Source organism: Mixophyes fleayi, chromosome 1 (assembly GCF_038048845.1).
Source record: "Mixophyes fleayi isolate aMixFle1 chromosome 1, aMixFle1.hap1, whole genome shotgun sequence".
Taxonomy (NCBI): domain Eukaryota; kingdom Metazoa; phylum Chordata; class Amphibia; order Anura; family Limnodynastidae; genus Mixophyes; species Mixophyes fleayi.
The window spans coordinates 85,720,266-85,745,770 of NC_134402.1; the positions used below are offsets into that span (position 1 = coordinate 85,720,266).

The following is a 25,505-nucleotide window of genomic DNA, read 5'->3' on the forward strand; positions in this document are numbered from 1 at the left end:
TGTTTGATAATGATCCGTTAAGTGACATTTGAAAGAGATTAGGGGCTAGATTTACTAAAGGGCGGTTTGCTCAAACCACTGCTTTTAGGCTATTTTTCCGGCGGTTTTGATACCATCAGATTTACTAAAGCCCAAAATGCCGTCAAAATGGCCAGAAATGACATTTTTCAAAACCACCACTTTACAAACCGCCATCCCAATTTTAACAATGATGAACTTACAAACAGTGAAATTTACTAAGCTGGGGTTTTCAAAACCGCCGCAAAACAGCCATCCAAACGGCCAAAATGAAAGAGGTGGTTGTGAATGGCGAGATTGCTCAAACTGCTGCTGTTTGATCTATTTTGCCATTCAGAACATAAGAGAAAGCACCATTGACATTCAACATATCTGGAAAACCATTATTTATTGATAAAGGGATACAATTAAATGAATTTAATATTAACTTATGGGGGAATGTATTTTTTTAATATTTTTTAAAGGGACACTATTATAGCATTATATTATGCGGGAAATGTGAATATATAATATTATTAACTGATTGTTAATGGTGGATATAATTATTTATATTGCACAATTTGTCATTACATATTGTCCGAATAATATAATAATTAAATAATTTTATCCCCTTAATATACAGAATTTTTTTTCCCTCTTAGGTTATTATTTAATTTATTTTGTCCCTTAATCAATAGATAACGATTAACAACCTAATTTAATTGTCAATGGTGCTTTCTCTTATGTTCTGAATGGCAAAATAGTTCAAACAGCATGTTTAAGCTATCCAGCCATTCTGAAGCTATTAAAACTGTCCTGTCCAGCCATTCTGAAGCTATTAAAACTGTCCTGTCCTGTCTTTTGGATGGTGGTTTTGGTGGTGGTCTCATCCAAACCACCAGCGGTTTAGCTTTTTAAATCCACCATTCATCGCCAGACATTTTAAATTGAAGCCTCAAGCCGACCACTAAACCGCCAGCGATGGGAGGCGGTTTCAAACCGCCACCAAACTCGATTTTTAGCAAATCTAGCCCTAGGTGTGCAGTACTTTTGACAATAACATATAATTGACATATAGCATATAATTGAGAAGTTCCCAACCAATCAAATACTAGATGGCACGGTGGCACAGTGGCTTGCATTGCTGTCTCATAGGCCACTATCTGTGTGGAGTTTGTATTTTCTTCATGGGTTTGCATAGGTTTCGGTTTCCTCTGAATGCTCCAGTTTCCTCCCACAGCACAAAACCATACTGTAAGGTAAATTGGCTTTTACAAAAATTTACTCTAGTATGTGTGTGTGTGTGTGTGTGGGGGGGGGGTAGGGAATTCATATTGTAAGCTACAGTGGCAGTTCAATATTCTCAAGAAAGTGCTGTATAAAATGGTGGCGCTATATAAATAAATTATAATAGACAAAAATACTGCCCTCTAAGCAAGGTTGGGTTTTGCAATGAGATGCCTTGAGTAATATTCATACTCCCTGTCCCCCATCCCACTGAAGAGATGTGGCTGTTCTTTCTGTAAGTGTTCCCACTCACTCCACCCTTCTCTTTCTCTCCTCTTCATCTGCTCTATAGTTCTCTCTCCCCCGATTCTCTCTTCTCTCTTTCCCTCTCCCAACTTCTTCCTGTTAAGCTGGGTACACAGCTGTCCAATTGTCATGCAGATAATTGGATAGCTGTGTAATTAATCACAATGTCACATTAATGTGCAATTAATCACATTAATCACACGATTAATGACTTTTGGTCAGATATTGTAAGTGTGTGTATGCTCCTGTGATCATGTGATTTGCATTTCTACACGTCCTAAAAATCATGATCAATGATGGAATAATGTCGGGCAAATGTGGAAGTGTGTACGCACTCATGCATACACTGCAATGTAGACAGATCTCTGTAGAGTGTGTACATGGTCACAATCTTTTTGGCTGGTGGTTATAAGAGATGAAGATCACAGGTCTGACGGTAAATCTGTGTAGGTGTGTATGCATGAATCGGCATTGGTGAAATCGTTACAGAAATTGTATCTGAAGTAGGATTGCATAGGTGTTTACCCAGCCTTATTCATAATAGATTAGTGCCCCTCTCCAGTTCTTTCTATCTCCTCTTCACCCATTCTCTGGTTCTCCCCCATTTATTTAGCATAGCAACATAAATTTCATCATTGTATGCAAAATATATTGCTCTATGTTTTTCTGATTGATTATGTATATATTGACTTGTTAAGGTCACTTCCGAAAGTTCAAAGTATGTAAGTGCATGGAATTTGAAACTTATTTGTTTGCCTGGAACATTTAAGCAGTAAGGATCTCAGTTTCAGGAAAGTAACCTGTACCTAGTTTTGCAGGATGGCAGGTTAGACTGGAAAAGTGCATGGTGGAAAGAGTGAAAATGCAGGGATAAAAATATTTAGCAGCCCCCTGCTACACAGGCAACATCCTCTCCTCCCAAATGATCCTTCTCCTCCCCTTGAATCTCATTTACATAATATTGTCCAGAAGCATTATGTGCCTGGTCCACACTCATTAAGGAATGAACTAATCCACCCAGTTTTTGTATTGCTCCCAGCAGATGCTGCTATCTTTGCTCACAATCCATGTGTTTTGGTAGAAGCATTGAGGGAGTGTCATGGTATGCGTTCTCGGAAATGCCCATTATTGAATAATATTTTTCCTGATATACAAGCAAAATTTGTGTGAAACTGGCAGCATGGTACTTTCATAAGGTTACAATGCAGTTGTAATAGTACCATTGTATTTGGCTCACAACCTATTCGTTTAATAGTGATTGGTGCTAGGCAATTAGGGAAAATTTTTAATCTGCTGAGTCTCAATCAAATTAGGGCAGGTTTGGAAGATTATTATTTTGACCAAATTTTTAGGCATTTCAATTTCAGATATATTGATAAACTGAATACTAGTTTTCATTGCTTTCAGTGTACAGAAAATTGTTTTATTCCTGTGACCATTTGAAACAGCTAATAAATACAATAACTGTCACTCAGCATTTCATCATTTCTATAACCACCATTGTATGCCAGTGCCTGCACATATAAAGAAATGTTTATCTAAATAATTTGCATTGATGTTTTTTATAATAAAAAAAACACTTCCTGCTCATATTTTACTCAATATCTCTAACAGTTCTCTAGTTTGTTTTGTCAGTATTCTTTTTTCTTTCCAGGCCTTTGTGTGATGGAAATTTCAGATGCGATTCAGCAAAGCGGTCAATATTCCATTGTCTATTGTGAAGCCGGTTAGAATTTAGTCTAGGTTATGTTTCTAACAAAAGTTAAATTCATTACAAAAACAGAAGGTGAATGATTTGGCATAATACAAAAATGTGACAGCACTATTATATATTTCCCTGAAATGTAAGGAATAAAAGGCAGTTTCATTCTTTTGAAGTGACAACTTTTTGTTTTCACTGCTATAATTACATGTAACAAATAAATACAATTTCCAACGTGCTGACAAATGACGATTTTAGTATAGTACATTCAAACAATGAAGGCACCTAACTATTAAGGCTGTCATAAAGGCAATGACGTCTTTAAAGCTGACATTTCAATAACCATATTTGTAAAACAGCTATTGAAGTTTTTTGAAGATAATACTAATCAGTCTCCTATTGTACATACATGTTGCCTTGCCATGTTTGCGTGGGTTTCCTGTGGGTGCTCCAGTTTCTTCCCACAGTACATAAACATACTGGCAGATTTATTGGCCTCTAGAAAAAGTTATGTGTGTGTGTGTGTGTGTGTGTGTGTGTGTGTGTGTGTGTGCTCATTTAAAAATATAGTCATGTAATGCATGTGATCACATAAACTGCAAATTGTAAATGCTTCACTTTCACTGCACCAAACCCCACTCACACATTATGCCTTAACTAAACTTATGCTAAAATAAAGACATGGACACCAGATTTGTTGATAAATTAATAGTTCACAGTTTATTTTAAACAAGACATGTTGGCGGAGAAGGCAAGTTGTGAGTCAGCTACAACTAATAGGAGAGGTGCCATATAGTGTATGGCCATCAGGCACTAGCCACTGGACTCAAGACATAATCCTTTACATATTGACCGATGCTATATATATATATATATATATATATATATATATATATAATCTGGCATCAGTGTGACTACACCTCTTCTGGACGGACAATGACGTTCCCACAAAAAGCAGGTCAAGGGATCCCCCTCACAAAGGGACCAAGAGCCAAAGTACTTTGAAAAGCGCAGTGACTTGCAGCCAATCAGCGATAGCACCGACTCAGAATTGCCCTCCTGCCAAAGCTGTAGTCCTTCAGCGGCCTACAGCCCGCCACCAAGTGACTGTAGTATCACCCCCTACCTCAAATAAATCTGTATTATAAATAAATATAAACCCTTCCCCGTGATGTGGACCACGTCCGATCTAGGTAGGTGTTTCTGGACGGAGGTGATGGAGTGATTAATGCATACACCTCCCAATGCCTGGACCAATTGCCCTGTGGACCTGTTCAACTTTTTAAGCACACCTCACATTACAGGGGCTGGTATCTGGCATTGCCAGGTGACCCTGGGTATAACGTCTGACCAGCATATGGTTACCGCTGTCCAGTGTGCCTTGGTGGTTTGTAAATCCTCCCTAATTGATATGACTACCTCAAGGGACTTACCTTTCCCCAAATTATTTTCCCCCCAAATGAAGGACCAATATGTCCAGGTGACCAGCCTGTTCTATCGTTACTGATAAGAACATCATGAGGGTCTCCTACCTAGTCATGTCATGGCTACAGGGCATGCAAACGGGTACTAGTTGTTTGCCATCGGGTGCCTGGATGCCCAGTGCACATATGAGTGTCTGACCACCCATATACATATCTTTTCCATATGATCACCTAGAACAAACAAAGTAAGGGACATCAGCACGGCCATAGCTGACCAGGTACTGTTCACCACTGACATACAGATGTTACCGGATCCACGGAAAGCAACAGGAGGGGTTAAGATTGGGGTTACCTATAGCAACCAATCAGATTCTAGTTATCATTTATTTAGTACTTTCTAATTGGCTCCTATAGGCAACATCTCCACTTTTCCAAAGCCGCAGCTTGTTAAATTTACCCCCCAGAAGTACGTAGCTAATCAGACGTTGATCCAAGGAGAAAATGGGGAAAATTTCTTCATGCCCTTGCTAAAAGCGATGAGCAGCCATGCCCTGGGTTACTGAAGGAAGGGGAGGAGTGTAGAGGGAAATTGAGAGAGAGAATTCTTGTATCACCTAGGTCGATCGTAGGTTTTATAGGCATCAGACTTCCATCTAATGGCTGCGATGGAAGCTCCTGCCTCGGCCGCGGCCGTAGCCTTCCTAAACTTAAAGGAGTGGTGCAGTACAGGGTAGGATCTAGACCCGCGTATTCCAATGATCATTTAAATATAGCTTTGAACTGAAATTTATTGAGGAAGGATCTGTCAGCATGAACCAACCATAGATACCCCTTTTCTGGTAGCACTCCCAAAATCGGGTAGATAACTAAAGGGCATATTGTGGAGTTCCACATGTATGGGTAACATTATCATCAGCATCATCAGCATCAACATTTTTTTATATAGCGCCAGCAGATTTGGTAGCACTTTACAATTGGGAGAAAACAGTAATAAAACATTACTGGGTAATATATACAGAGAGGTAAGAGGGCCCTGCTCGCAAGCTTACAATCTATGGGGCAATGCTTTGATACACCGGTAGTAGTTACTTTACCGATAGTAAAAACATAGACACTGTTTAGCCCAACCTAAAAAATGTGACCGCTAACACACCGACATGAGAGAAAGAATGACTTACCATTACACGGACACAGTAAATTTTCGACCCGATCATAGGACAACAGTTGAATATGACATCAATTGAAAATGCGACTGTAACATTTCAGCTGTTAAAGCAGCAATGCACGGAACTGCATTGTATAACATAATGTAAGGAGTAGGTTTATGGTTAGGGAAAATATTAGGTTTAAAATTAGGGATAGGATTACAGTTAGGGTTAGGGTAGGGTTAGAATTAGGTTTAACGTTACCATCAAAAGTCTGGTCCGTGTATTTCCACTTTAAAACAGAAAATATCCCAGTTTTATTTTCAACTGACGTCATTTTCAACTGTCGGCCTTTACTCAGGTCAGAAATTTACTGTGTCTGTGTAATGGTAGGTCACTCTTTTTCTCATGTCGGTATGTTAGCGTTTGGATTTTTTAGATCTATTCAGTGACGGGAATACGACTATGGTTAAATTTTACCATACCCTGATACACAAGGGTAAGTGATACATCATATTGCATATTTGTCCAGCTAGAATACAAAGGTTAAAACATATTTAATGGGCTGTATGTTCAGTCACACAACTATGTTGGTCAGAGGGTTGCTGTCTTGTGTTTGCTGTGTAGATTGTGGTAATAGGGTAACCTAGGGAGATTAAGAGAGTGATTAAGGAATATTATATGTTTTCTAAAGAGGTGGATTTTCAGAGAACGCTTGAAGGTTTGAAGACTAGCAGAAAGTCTTATTGTGTGAGGGAGTGAACTACACAAAGTGGGTGCAGCCCGAAAAAGTCCTGTAACCGAGAATGGGAGGATGTGACGAGAGTGGAAGAGAGACGCAGATCTTGTGCAGAACGGAGTTGTCAAGTTGGGAGCTATTTTGAGACAAGTCAGGAGATGTATGTTGGTGCAATTTTGTTGATGGCCTTGTATGTTAGTAGAAGAAATTCATATTGGATTTGTTGAAAAACAGGCAACAAATGTAGAGACTGACAGAGTGGCTAAGCAGAGGAAGAATGATTTGCTGGGAAAATCAATCTACCCGCTGCATGCAAAATAGATTGTAGGTGCTCGAGTTTGATTTTGGGAAGACCAATAAGGAGAGAATTGCAATAGTCAATGTGGACGATTATGAGTGCATGAAGTAAAGTTTTTACAGTGTCTTGTGGAAGATATGTACGTATTCTGGAAATGTTCTTTAGATATATGCAGCATGATGTAAATATAAAGTTGATGTGGGGAACAAAGGATAGTTGTGAGTTAAGGATTACATCTAGGCGCAAGCTTGTGGGGTGGGATTTATGGTCATGTATCAACAGAAATAGAAATGTCAGGCAGGAAGCTTCTATTGGTGGGTGGGAATATTATTAATTCTATTTTTGAAAGATTGAGTTTGAGTTGGCAAGAGGACATCCAAAAAGAAATGGTGGAAACACAGTCAGTAACGCAAGACAACACAGATGGTGAGAACATCAGGAAAAGATAGATACATTTGTATATCATCTGCACAGAGATGACACTGAAATCCAAAGGAGCTTATTAGTTTTTCAAGAGAAGAAGTGTAGATAGAAAATAGCAGAGGACCTAGGACTGAGCCATGTGGTACCTCAACTAATAAAGTGGAGGTTTTTCCAGAGAAATTAACACTACAAGAGTGATTAAATAGGTAGGATGAGAACCAGGATAGGACAGTGCCTTGATAACCTGTGGATTGTAGTGTTTGTATGAGCAGAGAGTGGTCAACAGTGTCAAATGCAGCAGAGAGATACAGGAGAATTAGAAGAGACTATTGGCCTTTAGTTTTAGCTGTGATCAAATCATTGACAGCCTTGGCCAGCGCAGTCTCTGTGGAGTGTTGAGAGCGAAAGCCTGACTGAAGAGAATCCAATAGGCTGCAGAAAGGAAGCGTGTGAGGTGAGTGTAGGCAATTCTCTCCAGAAGTTTGGAGGGGAATGGGAGCTGAGAGATGGGGCGGTAATTTGACAGAGAGCTCAGAATTTTGTTTTTTCAGAATAGGAGTAATCATTGCATGCTTGAATAGTGATGGATGGATACCAGTAGAAAGGAAGAAAAATTACAGATTTTAGTTAGAGATGAAATGAGCACAGGCAGTATGGACCTACCAATTTGTGAGGGTATGGGTTTGAGAGGACAGGAGGTAGAGTAGGAAGATAAGAAGAGAGTACAAACTTCCTCTTTGTTTGTGGGATCAAATGAAGAGAGGGTGTCAGAGGGTGCTAGTCAAGGGAGATGATATCATTTCAAGTCGGATCTTATCAATTTTGTCCTTGAAATAGGAAGCAAGATCCTGGGCACTGACGGTAGTCGGAGAGTTATCCATAGGCCTCTACCTAATTGGTCCATCTTAGAATGGATATATTTACAGGAAATCTGTGACTCAGTAATGTTAACGCACCTAGCCATCAAAGCCGCTCCTGCAATATGTTGTGACTGGGTAACTAGTTCGCTAACATGGAAAGCCCCAAAATAAGCCAGTGGGAATGCCATGCTGAATAATAGCGCTTCATAAGCATCATCGGGAATATGTGCAAGAGCCTTTATTAGCTGGCCCAGCATAGCAATTGTGACTGCCCTTCTAAGATCAGCAAGGTGAGTGCTCCCTACTCCACCCCTTAACGGCCTTAGAAATTATGAAGCTCTTAGTGAGATCTGGTTTACCTTGCATACGAGACGTAAAGGATATACCCGTCAGTGAGGCGGCCACTGATGTTTTCTACGAGTGTTCCTGGTATCTAGCCCATATGAAAGTCGTCATGTCGACGCTTTAGCCCAAGTAACGGCGCCCCCATGTACTTAGGATCTGGACTCATTGTCGCCAAACCGCTCGGTAGGCTGTCCTGATGAACGGTGCCAAAGAAATCTTCGGCAGTTCTTCTATGCTGGCTCGATGACCTGCCAAACATAAGAAGGCAGTGGGAGGGACCTCAATCTTTTTCAGCGCCACTGGGATGCTCAGCACCTCAAACAGAGTCTATGCTGACCAGAGCATGTCTGCACAGAACAAAGAGTCTGCCAGGCCTATAAACAAGAAGTCATTCAGGTAATGGGTGATACCCCCGTGGTCCGTTCCTGCCTGTACACACCAGTGCAGGAAGGAGCGAAAAACTTCTCAAAATAGGCGCACGAGACCGAACAACCCATGGGGAGGAATCTATCAATGTAATACTCGGTAAACGGAAACCCATGAATCAGTAAGAATCCGGATGAAGGGGCAGTAGGCAAATGGCGGACTTGATGTCCAGCTTAACCAGCAATGCATCCTCCCCAAAGGACCTCACTAAGTGTAGGGCCGCTTTGATCTACTGATATGTTACTGAACTACAACTGGGTTTATGGAGTCATTGATCGACCTGCCCAGGAAGGGGGAGGTTAGAGTTTGCTTAATCTAAACTTATCGGCTGCTTTTTTAGGGAGAAAACTGACTGCGGATCTAACCAATTCCAATAAAGGAGTGAAAGGGAAAGGGCTGACCATGCTTCCGAGAAGGACTTCCTTGCGCACCTATTCTGCCACTATGTTAGGGGACTCATATGCCTAGCGCAAATACCTAACTGCAACTGCCTTAACTTCACCAAACCAAACTGAAAGCCCTGTTGCAGAAAGTAAGCAAGCTCAGCATATGTGAAGAGACAAAGCCAACGTGTCAGCTCCCCCAGACATATCAGGGAATGGGCTTTAAGAAGGGGCAGGTGTGGCAATGTGCCCTCTGCTGGACCCTGTGGAGTGTCTTGGGCATTCCTTTGTGGGGTAGGGACCACGACAATAAGAGCAGGCATATCTGAATTAACAGACAGATTTTAAGCTCTAAAGGCGCTATTAACAATCAGACTGTGAAAAAAACCACAGAAAACATATACTTAAGAGGACCGAGGCTGCTCCCAAATCAATAGAAACCTGTTTGCGAGTGTCACACCTAAGAATCAAAACACAAAAAGTAAAGGAGCGCCACACATAGTGCAATTCAGTTTACACAAATAAATGGATACATCCACTGATATAATATGCCTGTACCAGAATAAAGAGAAATAGCAGCTTATCTGAGGCTTATTACCGATGTTCAGCAGACTCCTCTTCCTAACATCAAGAAGCATAGGCACTCTGCAACTCAAGGAAAAGGCACAATAGTGCAATACAGTCTAGAAAAGAGTCACACTCAGCACTCATAATATATATAGATTTAATAAAATAGGACAACCACCTTAATTGCGGTTAAAAAGCATAAGATGATGCATAATCAATTTTAAAACAGCTTATCTGTCCACTTTGGAAAAGATTGACACCAGAGCGAAGTTCAGGCTGGTAAAGACAACCACACTCCAGGCACTGAGCACAAGACAAGGAATCCACAGTATCTCCTCGATGCATTTCGTCCTCCAAAAAGGACTTTCTCAATAATTAATGATCTCTTGAACCTGTTGGGTGAAAAAAGGGGGCTGAAATAGAACATGGGGGGCAGAGAGGATGTTAAGATATGGGGGGTGGGCTGCCTCACTCCCCGGCAAGATATTGGCATGGCTCAGAGAAAGGGAGTGTGGTTGTGTAACTAATGGGGTTATAAGTATCTCCTGGGGTGCTGTTAAACATAATACTTATAAGCCTTGCAAGCCCATTACTGTTTGGAAGGAGGCTTTGATCAATGGGCAATGGAGCGCACTAGCACTGACCGGCAGAGTAATGCTGGCAGACTGAGCCCAAGGGAGGGGCTGGCAGGCCCCTCCCCCAGTGCTTTCCAGGATGAAGTGGAGCAGCTCCGGAGTCTGGCAGCACAGCTGACATTAGTGTTGCTGCCAAGAGAGACGGCTGTAGGAGGGACTTCAAAAGTAGAGGTGGGGCAGCATTAAGATGGCTCCCACCTCGGGAAAGCGAGCCATCATTGAAACAGGACGAGATTTGGGGGCAGACCTGCGGGTCAGAGCATGGCACCTAGGGACAGGATGGAAGCAAAAATCTTCAATAAGAAGGGATGAGCTGGCTGGGGGGGTTAAATAAAAAAAGGGGCTGGGGGAGAGAGAATGAGTGAGAGTAAAAAGGGAAAAAAAAGAAATAGAATAAGGAATAAGAAAGGAGAATAGAGGTAATAAAAAAGGTATCAAGAAAAAGAGAAGAGAGAAAAGAAAAAAACAATTGCAAATGACAGCACAATATTAACACTGATACTGTGCCTGCACTATGTCTTTCCAGGGATTTAATGCAGTGAAAGAGGACCACCAACCACTGGGAGGAGACTATAGACTGGAGCTGAGGACACTCCCATAGAATTCCAATTGGTTTGAACTAGGGATGAGCGCGCTCGGATTTCTGAAATCCGAGCCCACCCGAACGTTGCGGATCCGAGTCGGATCCGAGACAGATCCGGGTATTGGCGCCAAATTCAAAAGTGAAACTGAGGCTCTGACTCATAATCCCGTTGTCGGATCTCGCGATACTCGGATCCTATAAATTCCCCGCTAGTCGCCGCCATCTTCACTCGGGCATTGATCAGGGTAGAGGGAGGGTGTGTTAGGTGGTCCTCTGTGCTGTTTAGTTCTGTGCTGTTTAGTTATGTGCTGTTTAGTGCTGTGCTGTGCTGTGCTGTGCTGTGCTGTGCTGTGCTGTGCTGTGTTCTGCAGTATCAGTCCAGTGGTGCTGTGTGCTGTGCTCTGTCCTTCTGAGGTCAGTGGTGCTGCTGGGTCCTGTGCTGTGTCCTGTTCAGTCCAGTGGTGCTGTGTCCTGTGCTCTGTGCTTCTAAGGGCATAGTTATTTCCCCATTATTCCCAAGTTTGTAAAAAATAAAAAAAAATTAAAAAAAAAAAAAAAATTAAAAAAAAAAATAAAAATATAATAATTATAACCAAATTTGCAAAACCAATCCAGCATTATAAGTCCATTGGTACTGCAATATTACCAAGTTCACACATTCAGCAGTAAAAGTCCAGTGGTACTGCAATATTACAAAGTTTACACATTCTGCAGTATCAGTCCAGTGGTGCTGTGTCCTGTGCTCTGTCCTGCTGAGTTCCGTAGTGCTGCTGGGTCCTGTGCCGTGTCCTGTTCAGTCCAGTGGTGCTGTGTCCTGTGCTCTGTGCTTCTAAGGGCATAGTTATTTCCCCATTATTCCCAAGTTTGTAAAAAATAAAAAAAAAGTAAAAAAAAATAAAAAATTAAAAAAAATAAAAAAAAATATAATAATTATAACCAAATTTGCAAAACCAATCCAGCATTATAAGTCCATTGGTACTGCAATATTACCAAGTTCACACATTCAGCAGTAAAAGTCCAGTGGTACTGCAATATTACAAAGTTTACACATTCTGCAGTATCAGTCCAGTGGTGCTGTGTCCTGTGCTCTGTCCTGCTGAGTTCCGTAGTGCTGCTGGGTCCTGTGCCGTGTCCTGTTCAGTCCAGTGGTGCTGTGTCCTGTGCTCTGTGCTTCTAAGGGCATAGTTATTTCCCCATTATTCCCAAGTTTGTAAAAAATAAAAAAAAAGTAAAAAAAAAAAAAAATTAAAAAAAAAAAAAAAAATATAATAATTATAACCAAATTTGCAAAACCAATCCAGCATTATAAGTCCATTGGTACTGCAATATTACCAAGTTCACACATTCAGCAGTAAAAGTCCAGTGGTACTGCAATATTACAAAGTTTACACATTCTGCAGTATCAGTCCAGTGGTGCTGTGTCCTGTGCTCTGTCCTGCTGAGTTCCGTAGTGCTGCTGGGTCCTGTGCCGTGTCCTGTTCAGTCCAGTGGTGCTGTGTCCTGTGCTCTGTGCTTCTAAGGGCATAGTTATTTCCCCATTATTCCCAAGTTTGTAAAAAATAAAAAAAAAGTAAAAAAAAATAAAAAATTAAAAAAAATAAAAAAATATATAATAATTATAACCAAATTTGCAAAACCAATCCAGCATTATAAGTCCATTGGTACTGCAATATTACCAAGTTCACACATTCAGCAGTAAAAGTCCAGTGGTACTGCAATATTACAAAGTTTACACATTCTGCAGTATCAGTCCAGTGGTGCTGTGTCCTGTGCTCTGTCCTGCTGAGTTCCGTAGTGCTGCTGGGTCCTGTGCCGTGTCCTGTTCAGTCCAGTGGTGCTGTGTCCTGTGCTCTGTGCTTCTAAGGGCATAGTTATTTCCCCATTATTCCCAAGTTTGTAAAAAATAAAAAAAAAGTAAAAAAAAATAAAAAATTAAAAAAAAAATAAAATATATAATAATTATAACCAAATTTGCAAAACCAATCCAGCATTATAAGTCCATTGGTACTGCAATATTACCAAGTTCACACATTCTGCAGTATCTTGTGCTACATATAATGGAGAGCAAAAATTTGGAGGATAAAGTAGGGAAAGATCAAGACCCACTTCCTCCTAATGCTGAAGCTGCTGCCACTAGTCATGACATAGACGATGAAATGCCATCAACGTCGTCTGGCAAGCACGATGCCCAATCTCCTAGTACAGGGCATGTAAAATCCAAAAAGCCCAAGTTCTCAAAAAACAGCAAAAAAAGAAACTTAAAATCATCTGAGGAGAAACGTAAAGTTGGCAATATGCCAATTACGACAAGTAGTGGCAAGGAACGGCTTAGGCCCTGTCCCGTGTTCATGACTAGTGGTCCAACTTCACCCAAGGATCAAAGCCCTCCTCCCCCCCCCCTACAAAAAATTTAAGAGAGTTATGCTGTCAGCAACAACAACAAAACAGCAAAGAACTCTGCCTTCTAAACAGATGACATCACAAATCCCCAAGGCGAGTCCAAGGGTGTTGTTGGTTGTGAACCCTGACCTTCCCATCACTGTACGGGAAGAGGTGACTCCATCCAGCATTTGCAGCACGCCCTCTGCATATGCTGGAAGGATCACCCACAGTCCAGTTACAGATTTGGCTAATGAAGGTGTGAATGTTGTGCACTGGGAGGAGGATATTGATGTAGCTGGCGCTGAGGAGGATGTTGATGATTATGATGCAGACAGATACCAAATTGCATTTCTCAATTTCTATTTATATTCTAGATTATATAACGGCTGAAAAGTTTTCTGTTTTACTCCTAGTGGAGAGGGGATCTGATGCAGACAGATACCAAACTGCCTTTGTCCATTTCTTTGTATATTTGAATTGCTAGTTCTACAGTCTATGCAGGCTGCTTTATTTATATTCAACTACAAGTGTAGGGCGGGGGGGGGGGGCATAGATAGCCACCAAAGTAACGTGGTCCATTTAATTTCACTTTCTAGCTCCACAGTCTGTGCAGCCTGCTTTTTTTTATCTTCAAAGTATTTATATTTACAAGCCTTGCAATCTAAATTAACTAGAGGTAGTGACGTGGTAGAACTCCAAAAGGCAGTTTGGAAGCCCCTGTACAAACTGGCTCTATTTTTTAACTGAGTTGTCCCCCCTCCAGTGTGTACTCGGAAAGAGTTTTTAGTGCAGCGGGGAACCTGGTCAGTGAGCGGCGAAGGAGGTTGCTTCCTCACAACGTTGAAAAAATGATGTTTATAAAAATGAATAATCAATTCCTCAATGAAGTACAGCACTGCCCTCCAGACAGTACAGAGGGACTGTGGTTGTGGAGTCCAGCGGGGACGAATTGATAATGTGTGAGGAGGAGGAAGTACACACTGTAGGGGGAGAGGAATCAGAGGTTGAGGATAAGGACGACATCTTTCCTCAGTAGAGCCTGTTTAGTTTGTACAGGGAGAGATGAATTGTTTTATTGGTGTGGGGGCCCAAACAAACCAATCATTTCAGCCACAGTTGTTTGGTAGGCCCTGTCGCTGAAATGATTGGTTTGTTAAAGTGTGCATGTCCTATTTCAACAACATAAGGGTGGGTGGGAGGGCCCAAGGACAATTCCATCTTGCACCTTTTTTTTTGGCATTATGTGACCATTCAACAGTCGTTTGCCATGTTCAAAAAGTAAAAGAAAATGCCAACAAATTCAATAAATTAAATCAAAAGTTAAATGCCCTGTCATTATTTAAAACAAGAGGTTTTGACGTGCTAGAATTAGTGTAGTGTTAAGATGTTATAAACACTACACTTGGAAATTGGAGGAGGTAATGTGGCCCCGGTATCAAATTGGGTACCGGGGCCACCCCACTATGCAGTCCAGATACTTGTTTGGTGGAATTCCGACACGTGGAGGGTTTTTAAATTATATTGTGGCCTCGGTACCAAATTGTGTACCGGGGCCACCACACTACGCAGTCAAGATACTTGTTTGGTGGAATTCAGACCAGTTGAGGGTTTTATTATTATATTGTGTGGACCACTCTATCTATACCACACTACAACTCTATACCACTCTATTTCCTACTTTAATTCTATTTAATTCTATTTCCTACTTTAATTCTATTACTAATTAATTACCATAAAGAGGAACAAAAAAAACCAATTTTACCAAAAGTATAATATGACTTAGACTTACAAACACTACACTTGAAAGATCGTGCCTTTAAATGAAAAAGTCAGTCTTCATTGCACGACTATGTGCAAGTGCAACAGGGACATTTTTTTGGGTTTACAAAGTCAAACAATAACACTACGACCCTGTCTGTCTGGGGTCTGTCAATGACGAATTGTCTGTAGCATGTTTGGAGGAGGTATTGTGGCCCCGGTATCAAGTTGGGTACCGGGGCCACCCCACTACGCAGTCCAGATACTTGTTTGGTGGAATTCTGACACGTGGAGGGTGTATTTATTTTATTGTGGCCCCGGTATCAAGTTGGGTACCGGGGCCACCCCACTACGCAGTCCAGATACTTGTTTGGTGGAATTCTGACACGTGGAGGGTGTATTTATTTTATTGTGGCCCCGGTACCAAATTGTGTACCGGGGCCACCACACTACGCAGTCAAGATAGATAGATGCGTATCATAGATAAAGTACATTCAGTGGTGTGGGGCAAATTGAAAAATATTCAAAATGCACTGACATTATCAAAAACAAGAGGTTGTCACACGCTAAAACTCCAACATGTATATGATGGAGAGGATGGAGGAGCAGCCGTATGTGTAGTGTAATGCAGACCTGTTGAAGGTTTTTTATATATTTTATTGTGGTGCCCAGTGCCCACTCCTCTACGCAGTCCAGGTACATTTATTGGTGCGATTCATAAAAGTTCAGGGTTTTTAATATATTGTGGTGACCCACTCCTCTACGCAGTCCAGGTACATTTATTGGTGCGAATCAAACAAGTTGATGGTTTTCTTATTATATATATTGTGGTGACCCACTCCTCTACGCAGTCCAGGTACATTTATTGGTGCGATTCATAAAAGTTCAGGGTTTTTAATATATTGTGGTGACCCACTCCTCTACGCAGTCCAGGTACAATTATTGGTGCGAATCATAAAAGTTCAGGGTTTTTAATATATATTGTGGTGACCCACTCCTCTACGCAGTCCAGAAAGATACCTTGTTGCAACGTTTTGGACTAATAACTATATTGTGAGGTGTTCAGAATACACTGTAAATTAGTGGAAATGCTTGTTATTGAATGTTATTGAGGTTAATAATAGCCTAGGAGTGAAAATAAGCCCAAAAACTTGATTTTTAAACTTTTTATGTTTTTTTCAAAAAAAATCCGAATCCAATACCTTAAATCCGAACCGAGACCTTTCGTCAAGTGTTTTGCGAGACAAATCCGAACCTCAAAAATAACGAAAATCCGGATCCAAAACACAAAACACGAGACCTCAAAAGTCGCCGGTGCACATCCCTAGTTTGAACCTGCAACAAACTGAACCCAGAATGGGTAAGTGCCTGATGTTAGCACCTGCATTAACGGCTCTCAGCTTATTGCCTCGCTTGTCAATACATGCACATGGGTGCACTTAGTCTTCACTTAGCCGGGGACGCCCTGATCTGTAAAGCTTCCTCCGTTAGAGAATATAGTTTTGCACCCCTCGCAGATACTTGTGCTTCCCATAAATACGGGTGCATGATATCACATAGTTGTTTGGGATGAAAAAAGACATGTGTCCTCAAAAATTCTAGTTGATCCGGAAGGCAAGGTGAAAAAATCCTGTAAATCATTGTTCAATTTGGCTTAAGAGGGAAAAATTTACTTCTGTGAATGCTATTAGTAAATATATCATATTATATTTATATAATGTAACCTGTATTTTTGATTTAATATTCCTTTAAGAAAATAATATTTTTTTTTAATTTTCTTCCAAAATAATATGTGACTGCTCAAGGGGTGGTAAAAGTACACAATATGGCCATTACAGTTGACCATTACACCAACAGCAATGACATTGTATTCAAATACATATACTTTAATATGGAGTTGGTCCCCCTTTTGCAGCGATAACAGCTTCCACTCTTTTTGGATGGCTTTCTTCAAGAATGTTTCTGTGGGAATTTGTGCTCATTCATTCTGAAGAGCATTTATGAGGTCAGGCACTGATGTTGGATGAGAAGGCCTGTCTTGCAATCACCGTTCCAGTCCATCCCAAAGGTGCTCGATGGAGTTGAGATCAGGGCTCTGTGCGGCCAGTCAAGTTCTTCTACACCAATCTCATCAAACCATGTCTTGGAAGTCCTTGCTTTGGGCACTGGGGCACAGTCATGTTGGAATAGAAAGGGCCTTCCCCAAACTGTTGCCACAAATTTGGAAGCATAGCATTGTCCAAAATGACTTGGTATGATGAAGCATTAAGATTGCCCTTCACTTACTTAATCATACCCCCTACCCATTTGCAACTCCTCCCCTTCTTGACTCACTGCTTCTGATTCAAGGGTGATCTCTGCCACACCCTCCCCCACTCCTCCTTTTTCTGTCTTTTTCTCATTTATCTTCCTCTATTTCTTTCTTCTTCTTTTCTTTCCTTACTTCTCTTTTAAATATAAAAATATATTGGTCTTTATTTCATAGAATCTGATCTATTTCCTCTCTGACACACGGAGAGCTCTGCTCCATTATTCTAAGTATTGATTACATTTTGTATCATATAACATGTATCCATATTGCATTGTTAATCCTTTATGACCGTCAATAAACACTTGGTTTAAAAAAAAAAAAGATTGCCCTTCACTGGAGATAAGGGACCTAGCCCAAACTCTGAAAAGCAGCCCCACACCATTATAACTTTTCCACCAAACTTCCCAGTTGGCATAATGCAGTCAGGCAGGTAACGTTCTCCTGGCATCTGCCAAACCTTGACTCGACCATCTGACTGCCAAACAGAGAAGCGTAATTCATCACTCTACAGAACACATTTCCACTGCTCCACAATCCAGTGTTGGTGTGCTTTACACCACTCCATCTGACACTTGGCATTGGTCTTGGTGATCTGAGGCTTGCATGTAGCTGCTCGGCCATGGAGACTTATTCCATTAAGCTCTGGCCGCACAGTTTTTGTGCTTACATTAATGCCAGCGGAAATTCGGAACTCTTCAGCTATGGAATTGGCGACTTTTAGCAGTCATTGACCCCCTTCTGTGATTTTGCGTGGTCTTCCACGGCTGAGTTTCTGTTGTACCTAAACGATTCCACTTTCTAATAACATCAATTACAGTTGACCGTGGAATATCCAGCAGGGATGAAATTTCGAAACCGTCTTATTGCAAAGGTGGCATCCTATCACAGTACCACGCTTGAAGTCACTGAACTCTTCAGAATGCCCCATTTTGTATCACAAATCTTTGCAAATGGAGACTGCATGGATGGGTGCTTAAATTCAATAATTAACAGGTGTGGCAAAATACTTTTGTCCATATCGTGTATATCTTAACGGCTTTACCTTTCCCATAGCCCCCAACAGTTCACAGGACAGTCCAAAAAGTAACGTGGCCTCACGATAAATGCGTAAGGTCTGGGAAGACCGAGAGCAATGCCTGATTTGTCTGATTAAAAAAAAAAAAGGGAATGCCGTCCCTGGTGAGCAGTCCTTTTATGAGTTGTTGCTCTTTCAACATGAGACTGGAACTCCACTCCAATTGATGCTTGTTGGTTTATTAATTTTGATAAGGGTAAACTAGACACCAATATAAGGCTTCATATTGCACTACATAGAGACAGAAGATAATTACATGTGCCATTTAGTGGCAAAATACCAGTCACCTATTTTTCACACAAAGCAAAGGGGGAGGGTAGGATACAGGGGAGGGCTGGCAAATGTTAGCTTGGGGGGCAAGATTCGACTAAGCAGCCTATTAGGAACATTTAAAAGGAATAAATACAGGTGGCTCAGTGAACCAGCCCATGGTAGCCCACTATGGGAATGGCCCGGGGGGGAGATGCCACCCTGCCCCTGGTAGGATATTTCCTACCTCCCACCTATACATTTCTGCTAGCAATCAATATTTCTTTGTCTGATATATTTTTTTTCATGTATCTAATTGCTAGAGGACTGTTTGAATTTTAAAACTTATCACTGTATCAGCTCACATATTATTAGTGGCTAGCTTCAGCATTTTGTTGTTTACCAATGCATTATTTTTCAAAAAACAATCCTCACCTACCTTATTTATATCTAAACTACTGCTTCTACAAGGCATATGGCACAGTATCAGAGTTCTAAACGGATCCTCTCTTCAATATATCTGTACACATGGGTTATCGCCTTTCACCACTTCGTCCTTAGCCCAAAGTCACAGCAAGTTATTTATGCTAGAATCCTATGATGTTGGATAAATAGATGTGACTGTACATTTTCAAATTCCACATGATAGTGCCTATTGTGTTATGTATGCATTATGCTACCTACTGTATACATTATACAGCAGATGCATTAGCGCTGTTTTCCAAACACTGACTCTAATATTAAATATAATGGATGTGAGCTGAAGCAGATGCAGAAGCAGAAGAAATAAAAATGTTCTAATGGGAAAGGAAATGTATAGAAAACTGAAGAGCAATTTAAAAGATTCATATACCATTACTTTCTGACCATGCCTCAAGGTCAGTTTAAGGTCAATGTTTAGGGGTAAAGCAGATGCTATCTTTCTCCCCTGTGATGATCATCCATGGGAGACAAGTATAACACTCCCCCCTCCCCTGTCTGTTGTGGCCACCAGTATCCCCCCTCATTATTCTCAAGTGTTTGCAGAGTTTTATATCTAAAGACTAAATTAAAATGAGATTAAGTAGCACACAGTGAGAAGCCAAGCCAGGATCTGAGTATGCTTTCAGCAAGGTAAAAATGCATGAAACAGAGACTGCTCTCAGACCAGTTTCCTATCCAACCAAGTTGTTTGTAGATTGCAATGAATAACAGGCTCATAGTTCAATTAAGCTTTTATCTCTTCCATTTACATATTTTACTACTTGAAAGAAACACTACTCAGAACTGGTAACTTGCCTAGATCTGTTTCTGATGCTAAAACGTTTGTTAATATATTTCACACTGGTTAACACCTTGTTTTCCATATACTGTCACATTTTTCTGCTAATACATAGTTTTAGTTTACAATTTTTATTTTAGTTTTCAATTCTATATAAACATTTACTGACTAATATTGTTTTACTGATTTGACTTTGGTCATATGGTAGATACATATGTGGTTTAGTGGTGTTATTGTATTGCATGTAGGATTACATAGGTTTACTGATATAATTTATATTGCTGGACATATATTTACTGACAGTTTGCAACCATGATACTTACTAAGCAACGGTGGGAGCCAGTTCACATTAACTTCACAATGGGAGTCCAGAAAGGTTAACACTTCTCCTTTAGCCACAGATGCTCCTAGCAGCCGAGTCCGAATTAGACCTTCCCGTTTCTTAGTACGAACAATTCTGACCTTTGAATAATACGACATGTATTCCTCTAATTTTTCCTTTAGATGTTCTGCAAATAGACAATATGTACATATGAGATGAAAAACGAAAAGAGAAAGATGATCTATACCTTGCACCAATGACATCAAACAAATGACATATCCAAAGTAACAAAGTGGTGTTTTTTTCATTCCATGAAGCCTTTATATACAATTATTTCAGCTACAGCTTTGTGCAAAAGCTTTTTCCTGCTATTATTGGCAGTAACAGGCTCAGAGTATTTCTATCTTCTTTTATATATTCACTATTAAAGTGAGGTTATTCATATGTTTGTAGTCAAAATGGAAGTTGGTTGGAGAGCTTAACACATGTAGTTGCCAATTAACAACTAATGGATAGAATATTTTCAAGGCTTTCTAGTCACCAATCAGGTTGTTACATTACAGCATATGCTTGAGTCACTCAAGAAACCAAGTCGTATATGATTAAACAGGAAAATAGCTTCTGTACTTAGGCAACTTTACAAAGATTTAGTGACCTTGCTGCTAAATTTAAAGATTACATTTACAATTACTGAACCCATTATGCATTCAGCCATGGCCCATACTGTAAAACAACATATGCAAATAATACACTGTTCCATAGTTTACTTTCACATATTGCCTTCATATTTTTGTTTGACACATCCAATGTTTATTATCATTGCCTGAAATACAATGTCAGTTACATAATTGTGGCATGGCTGTATATGTCCCCTTTTTATTGATGTATTAATTATTTTACTTTTATTTTTTTTACTTTATGCTCTAAAAATGCAGACTGCATACCGATCCATTTGCAGAGTTATAATTGTCCTTACTCATTCACTTACCATTTCGGTAAAACGGCATACAAATAGTAAACCCATTAAATAGTCCTTATGTAAAAGTTTGACTGATAGCAAGGCAAGGCTATTTTGTCTATTTAATAGTTAATCAAATTAATTTCCCACTCCTAAGCGGTTTACCCAGAAATTAAAGTTACATTTCTGCTTTGAGTTAAATCTTTGCATTTGATGTATGTACCACTTGCAGGCCTATTTACCACTATGTGCCACTGTTATCCCTGTTAAATAGACCCAGTGAATTCTTTATTAGTGCCGGTGGTGATCCTTTGATAGATAGGGAGAAGCCCTATCTGTGCCAAAAACAAATGGTTTAAATGGAGATAGTTATTTTCTCAGATTGATATTAATAAATATTATTCATATTCACACCACAGTAGATACTAGTTGTGGAACTTACAAACTTATACACTGTACAAATAATTTCCTCCCAGCCACTTACGCACAGATTTATACATTACGAAAAGATAACAATTTATGTTTAGATACACATTAGACATCACAGGGATAGTGATACTTATATCAGGAAAGTTTGCACGCAAATGTGGATGTCCATTTAAGATACATATTATCATTAACAGTAGTCTTTAATAAGAATTTTACACAAAATCTAAAACAGTAGATCGAATTGCAAAATCCAGGTGTGTGTCATTCAAAGAGACACCCTGCTCTATTAAAAGCAAAATCTCTACATTCTTTGTACATTTTAACATGGTTTGAGAAGTGCTCTTTTTCTCTGTAGGTCTATACTTTTTAAACTCTAGCGTGAAGTATTGTCCTTGACTGTCATTTTAACAAGACATTCTCCAAAGGAAATTATAATGTGACATGCAAAATATCAAGTGGAATGGGACGCAATGGCCTTTAAATCTCTTAGAGACAACACGTTGAAGTCATTTATTGCCACTGAATACTACCCAGGCCAGCAATGTGTGACTATAAAGCATTAGAGTATGATGGCTACATTTATAATCCACAATATTACATAAATTTTACTTGCAGCAGGGCAGACCTTAGGGAGTCGTCAGTATTTAAATTTTACACCAAGCAATAAACGGAGCACCTTAGATATAGAGAAGTCAGCAGTCCTGTCACTAGGAATAAGAGGCTGCCCAATTTGTGATTCAGAAAGAAAATATATTATTGGTTCCTTCGCACTGTAGATTAGATAAGGTTGTAAATCAAAAACTCTGATGTGTGCCAAGCACCTAACTGGGCAGGAGTTGGCTCATGATGTGACAAACAAGACTTGTGAAGAAGTGAGCGCAGCCTAAATGCTGTCAGTGCTGTAATGATAAAGGGCACAGCATTGCACTCTTTGTCTGATAACCCATAAAACATTCTCCGATTGCAATTATTAATACAGCTCCCTTTATCTTTGGTCATGTTTGAATATTTACTTCCTCAAACAGACATACAAGATGCCATGGCATTGTCTTTATAAAGGCATCAGAGTACACTTGCTCAGGATGATAAAATACCATTACATATCTGTCTTGTACAAAGTGCAGTGTACTAAAAAGTCACAGAGTTAAGGTAAGCCAAATATTTTTCATAGCAATAGATTTATTTCATCATTGGCATTCAAATGCATTTAATCTTCAGCCTCATTGATACAGATAGAAGTTGAAAGAGGTCTATGTAGTGAGTGACACTTCTGGCAGTAAACAGTCAGAGTGAGTGAAGGATTTACATATAGCACATACATAAAATCTTTCAGGTACAGAATGCTTTCCAAATGAACGTAAAAATGAACTTACAATTTAATTTTTGATGCCTGACACATTTTGTCCAAGGTCACAAGTAGCTACAACTAGAAATCAAACCAGGGTCTCTCGCAAGTCTATAAGGGGTATATTTACTAAACTGAGGGTTTGAAAATGTGGAAATGTTGCCTATAACAACCAATCAGAGTCTAGCTATCATTTTGTAGAATGTACTAAATAAATGACAGCTAGAATCTGATTGGCTGCTATAGGCAACATCTCCACTTTTTCAAACACGCAGTTTAGTAAATATACCCTTAAGAGTCTTTGTTATACATAAAACATCCTTGGGTTAGATAGTGAGAAGGACAGAAGTCAAAAGTGCACTGTCATGCTCTGCGTTTATCAATAAGTGAACACAGCATGAAAGGATCTCAGAATGGTGAGCAACAGATCGTCTCAAGGACAGGATTCACAATACAGACTTTATATGCTGGCTGAACTCTGGACATAACTTGATGCATATTGGGTATTTCAGACTTAAGTCAGTATTGTGTGCACTAATCATACTCGTGATCTATGAATTTCTATTCTGTTGTCTGTCCACACTAAAGTCCAGACCATGCCCACCTTCCAACAAATGCAGTATAGGGTATCATGCCAAGTGCAAACGGTATACAGACCCTGAGCGAATAGTAAATGGACAATGAGTAGCTACCCTAAATAACCAGTACACTGCTCAGAGACCCTCCCCATGGACACCTGAGACTTATATGATGTGTCTGTCCCCTTAGTCATATGTGCTGTATATGCGCCAAAGGTGGTAAATCTATTTGACAGCTGAGCTAAAATAAATAACATCTAATTAGAAAATAATATCACAATGTATTTTACAAAGCAAGAGAAAAAAAACCCAAAGCAAACCAGTTTTGTATATAAACTTTGTTTAGCTAGAGGAGCAGTACACATACATATGTCTCGATATTAACATTATTATTACAATTTATTTAGATACTGCCAGCATACTGCAGAACACATCACAACTGGATGTAACAAAGTTCATATAATAAGAGAACAGAGGTGGAGATAGGCACTTGTAACACTCCATTTATTTTAATGAATGCAGTCTAGTTCTGCACATCAAAAGTGCATTGAAGTCACAGCAAGACACATTTACATGAAGGTGCTGATGATGTACTTAGCAGGATTGTTTTTTTTTTATTAAATGAATTCTGATATACACAGGACACACTCAAAACCTGGAGACACAGGGACATTTCTGGGGGTAATTCCTGAAAACAGAAAGATGTGTAAGAGCAAACCAAAAGCCACTTTTTTCTTTTGTTTGACACTATCCACGTACATTGCTGCCCATGAGTGGAATCATAGGGCCTGATTCATTTAGGATCTTAACTTGAGAAACTTCTTATTTCAGTCTCCTGGAAAAAAACATGTTACAATGCAAGGGGTGCAATTTAGGTTTCTGTTTTGCACATAAGTTAAATACTGACTGTTTTTTCATGTAGCACACAAATATCAACTTTAAATTTCAGTGTACAAATAAGCTATCAAGTATTTGTGTGCTACATGAAAAAACAGTCAGTATTTAACTTATGTGCAAAACAGAAACCTAAATTGCACCCCTTGCATTGTAACATGGTTTTTTCCAGGAGACTGAAATAAGAAGTTTTTCAAGTTAAGATCCTTAAGGAATCAGTCCCATAGTTATTACAAGAATAATGTATTTACTACGAGATGAGCAAATATTTGCACCTTATAATGGGTGGAATTTGACATTATTAGTAGTGTGGAAAGTAAAAATGTATAGTTGCTACACGTGAAATAGAGACAGTCTGATAGGCCTTTTACTGTCATGAGTTATATAGAACTGAAATGAGGGATTTGAAGAGAAAAAAATAATTGTTCACATGAGGGTCCAAATATAATAGCAGGCTGTAGTAGGCTACATTTTTACTTGTACAGACATGCCTAACAATTTGCAGAACTTCATTGAAAGCATCTACATATTAAATCATCAAAAACAGTAAAGGGGGCATGCTCCAATGTATAAAGCGGGTGGGAAATAGTCTAAATCCTAACGTGAGAATTTTAGTCCACTGCCCCTATAACATGAAATGTAGCCTAGTGGTGGGGTCCTTAATACACTCATTCTAAAGCAGTGAAGGACTGGAGATAAAGAAGTAAACCCAAACCTAGTAGAACTTCATGGAACGCATCTACATATTAAATCATCAAAAACAGTAAAGGGGGCATGCTCCAATGTGTAAAGGGGAGGGAATAAATAGTCTAAATCCTAATATGAGAGTTTTAGTCCACTGCCCCTATAATGTGAGATGTAGCCTAGTGGTGGGGTCCTTAAT

General features: G+C 39.8%; 1 protein-coding gene across 1 annotated transcript in view; it reads right to left on the reverse strand.

Annotated features, from left to right (window-relative positions):
• The window catches only part of GALNTL6 (polypeptide N-acetylgalactosaminyltransferase like 6), a 1,017,111-nt gene that overhangs the window by 273,693 nt on the left and 717,913 nt on the right, over positions 1–25,505 (reverse strand). Inside the window, exon 5 of the mRNA XM_075197705.1 lies at positions 20,420–20,605. Within this exon, the coding sequence (XP_075053806.1) occupies positions 20,420–20,605 (186 nt within the window). The remainder of the gene's footprint in view (positions 1–20,419; positions 20,606–25,505) is intronic.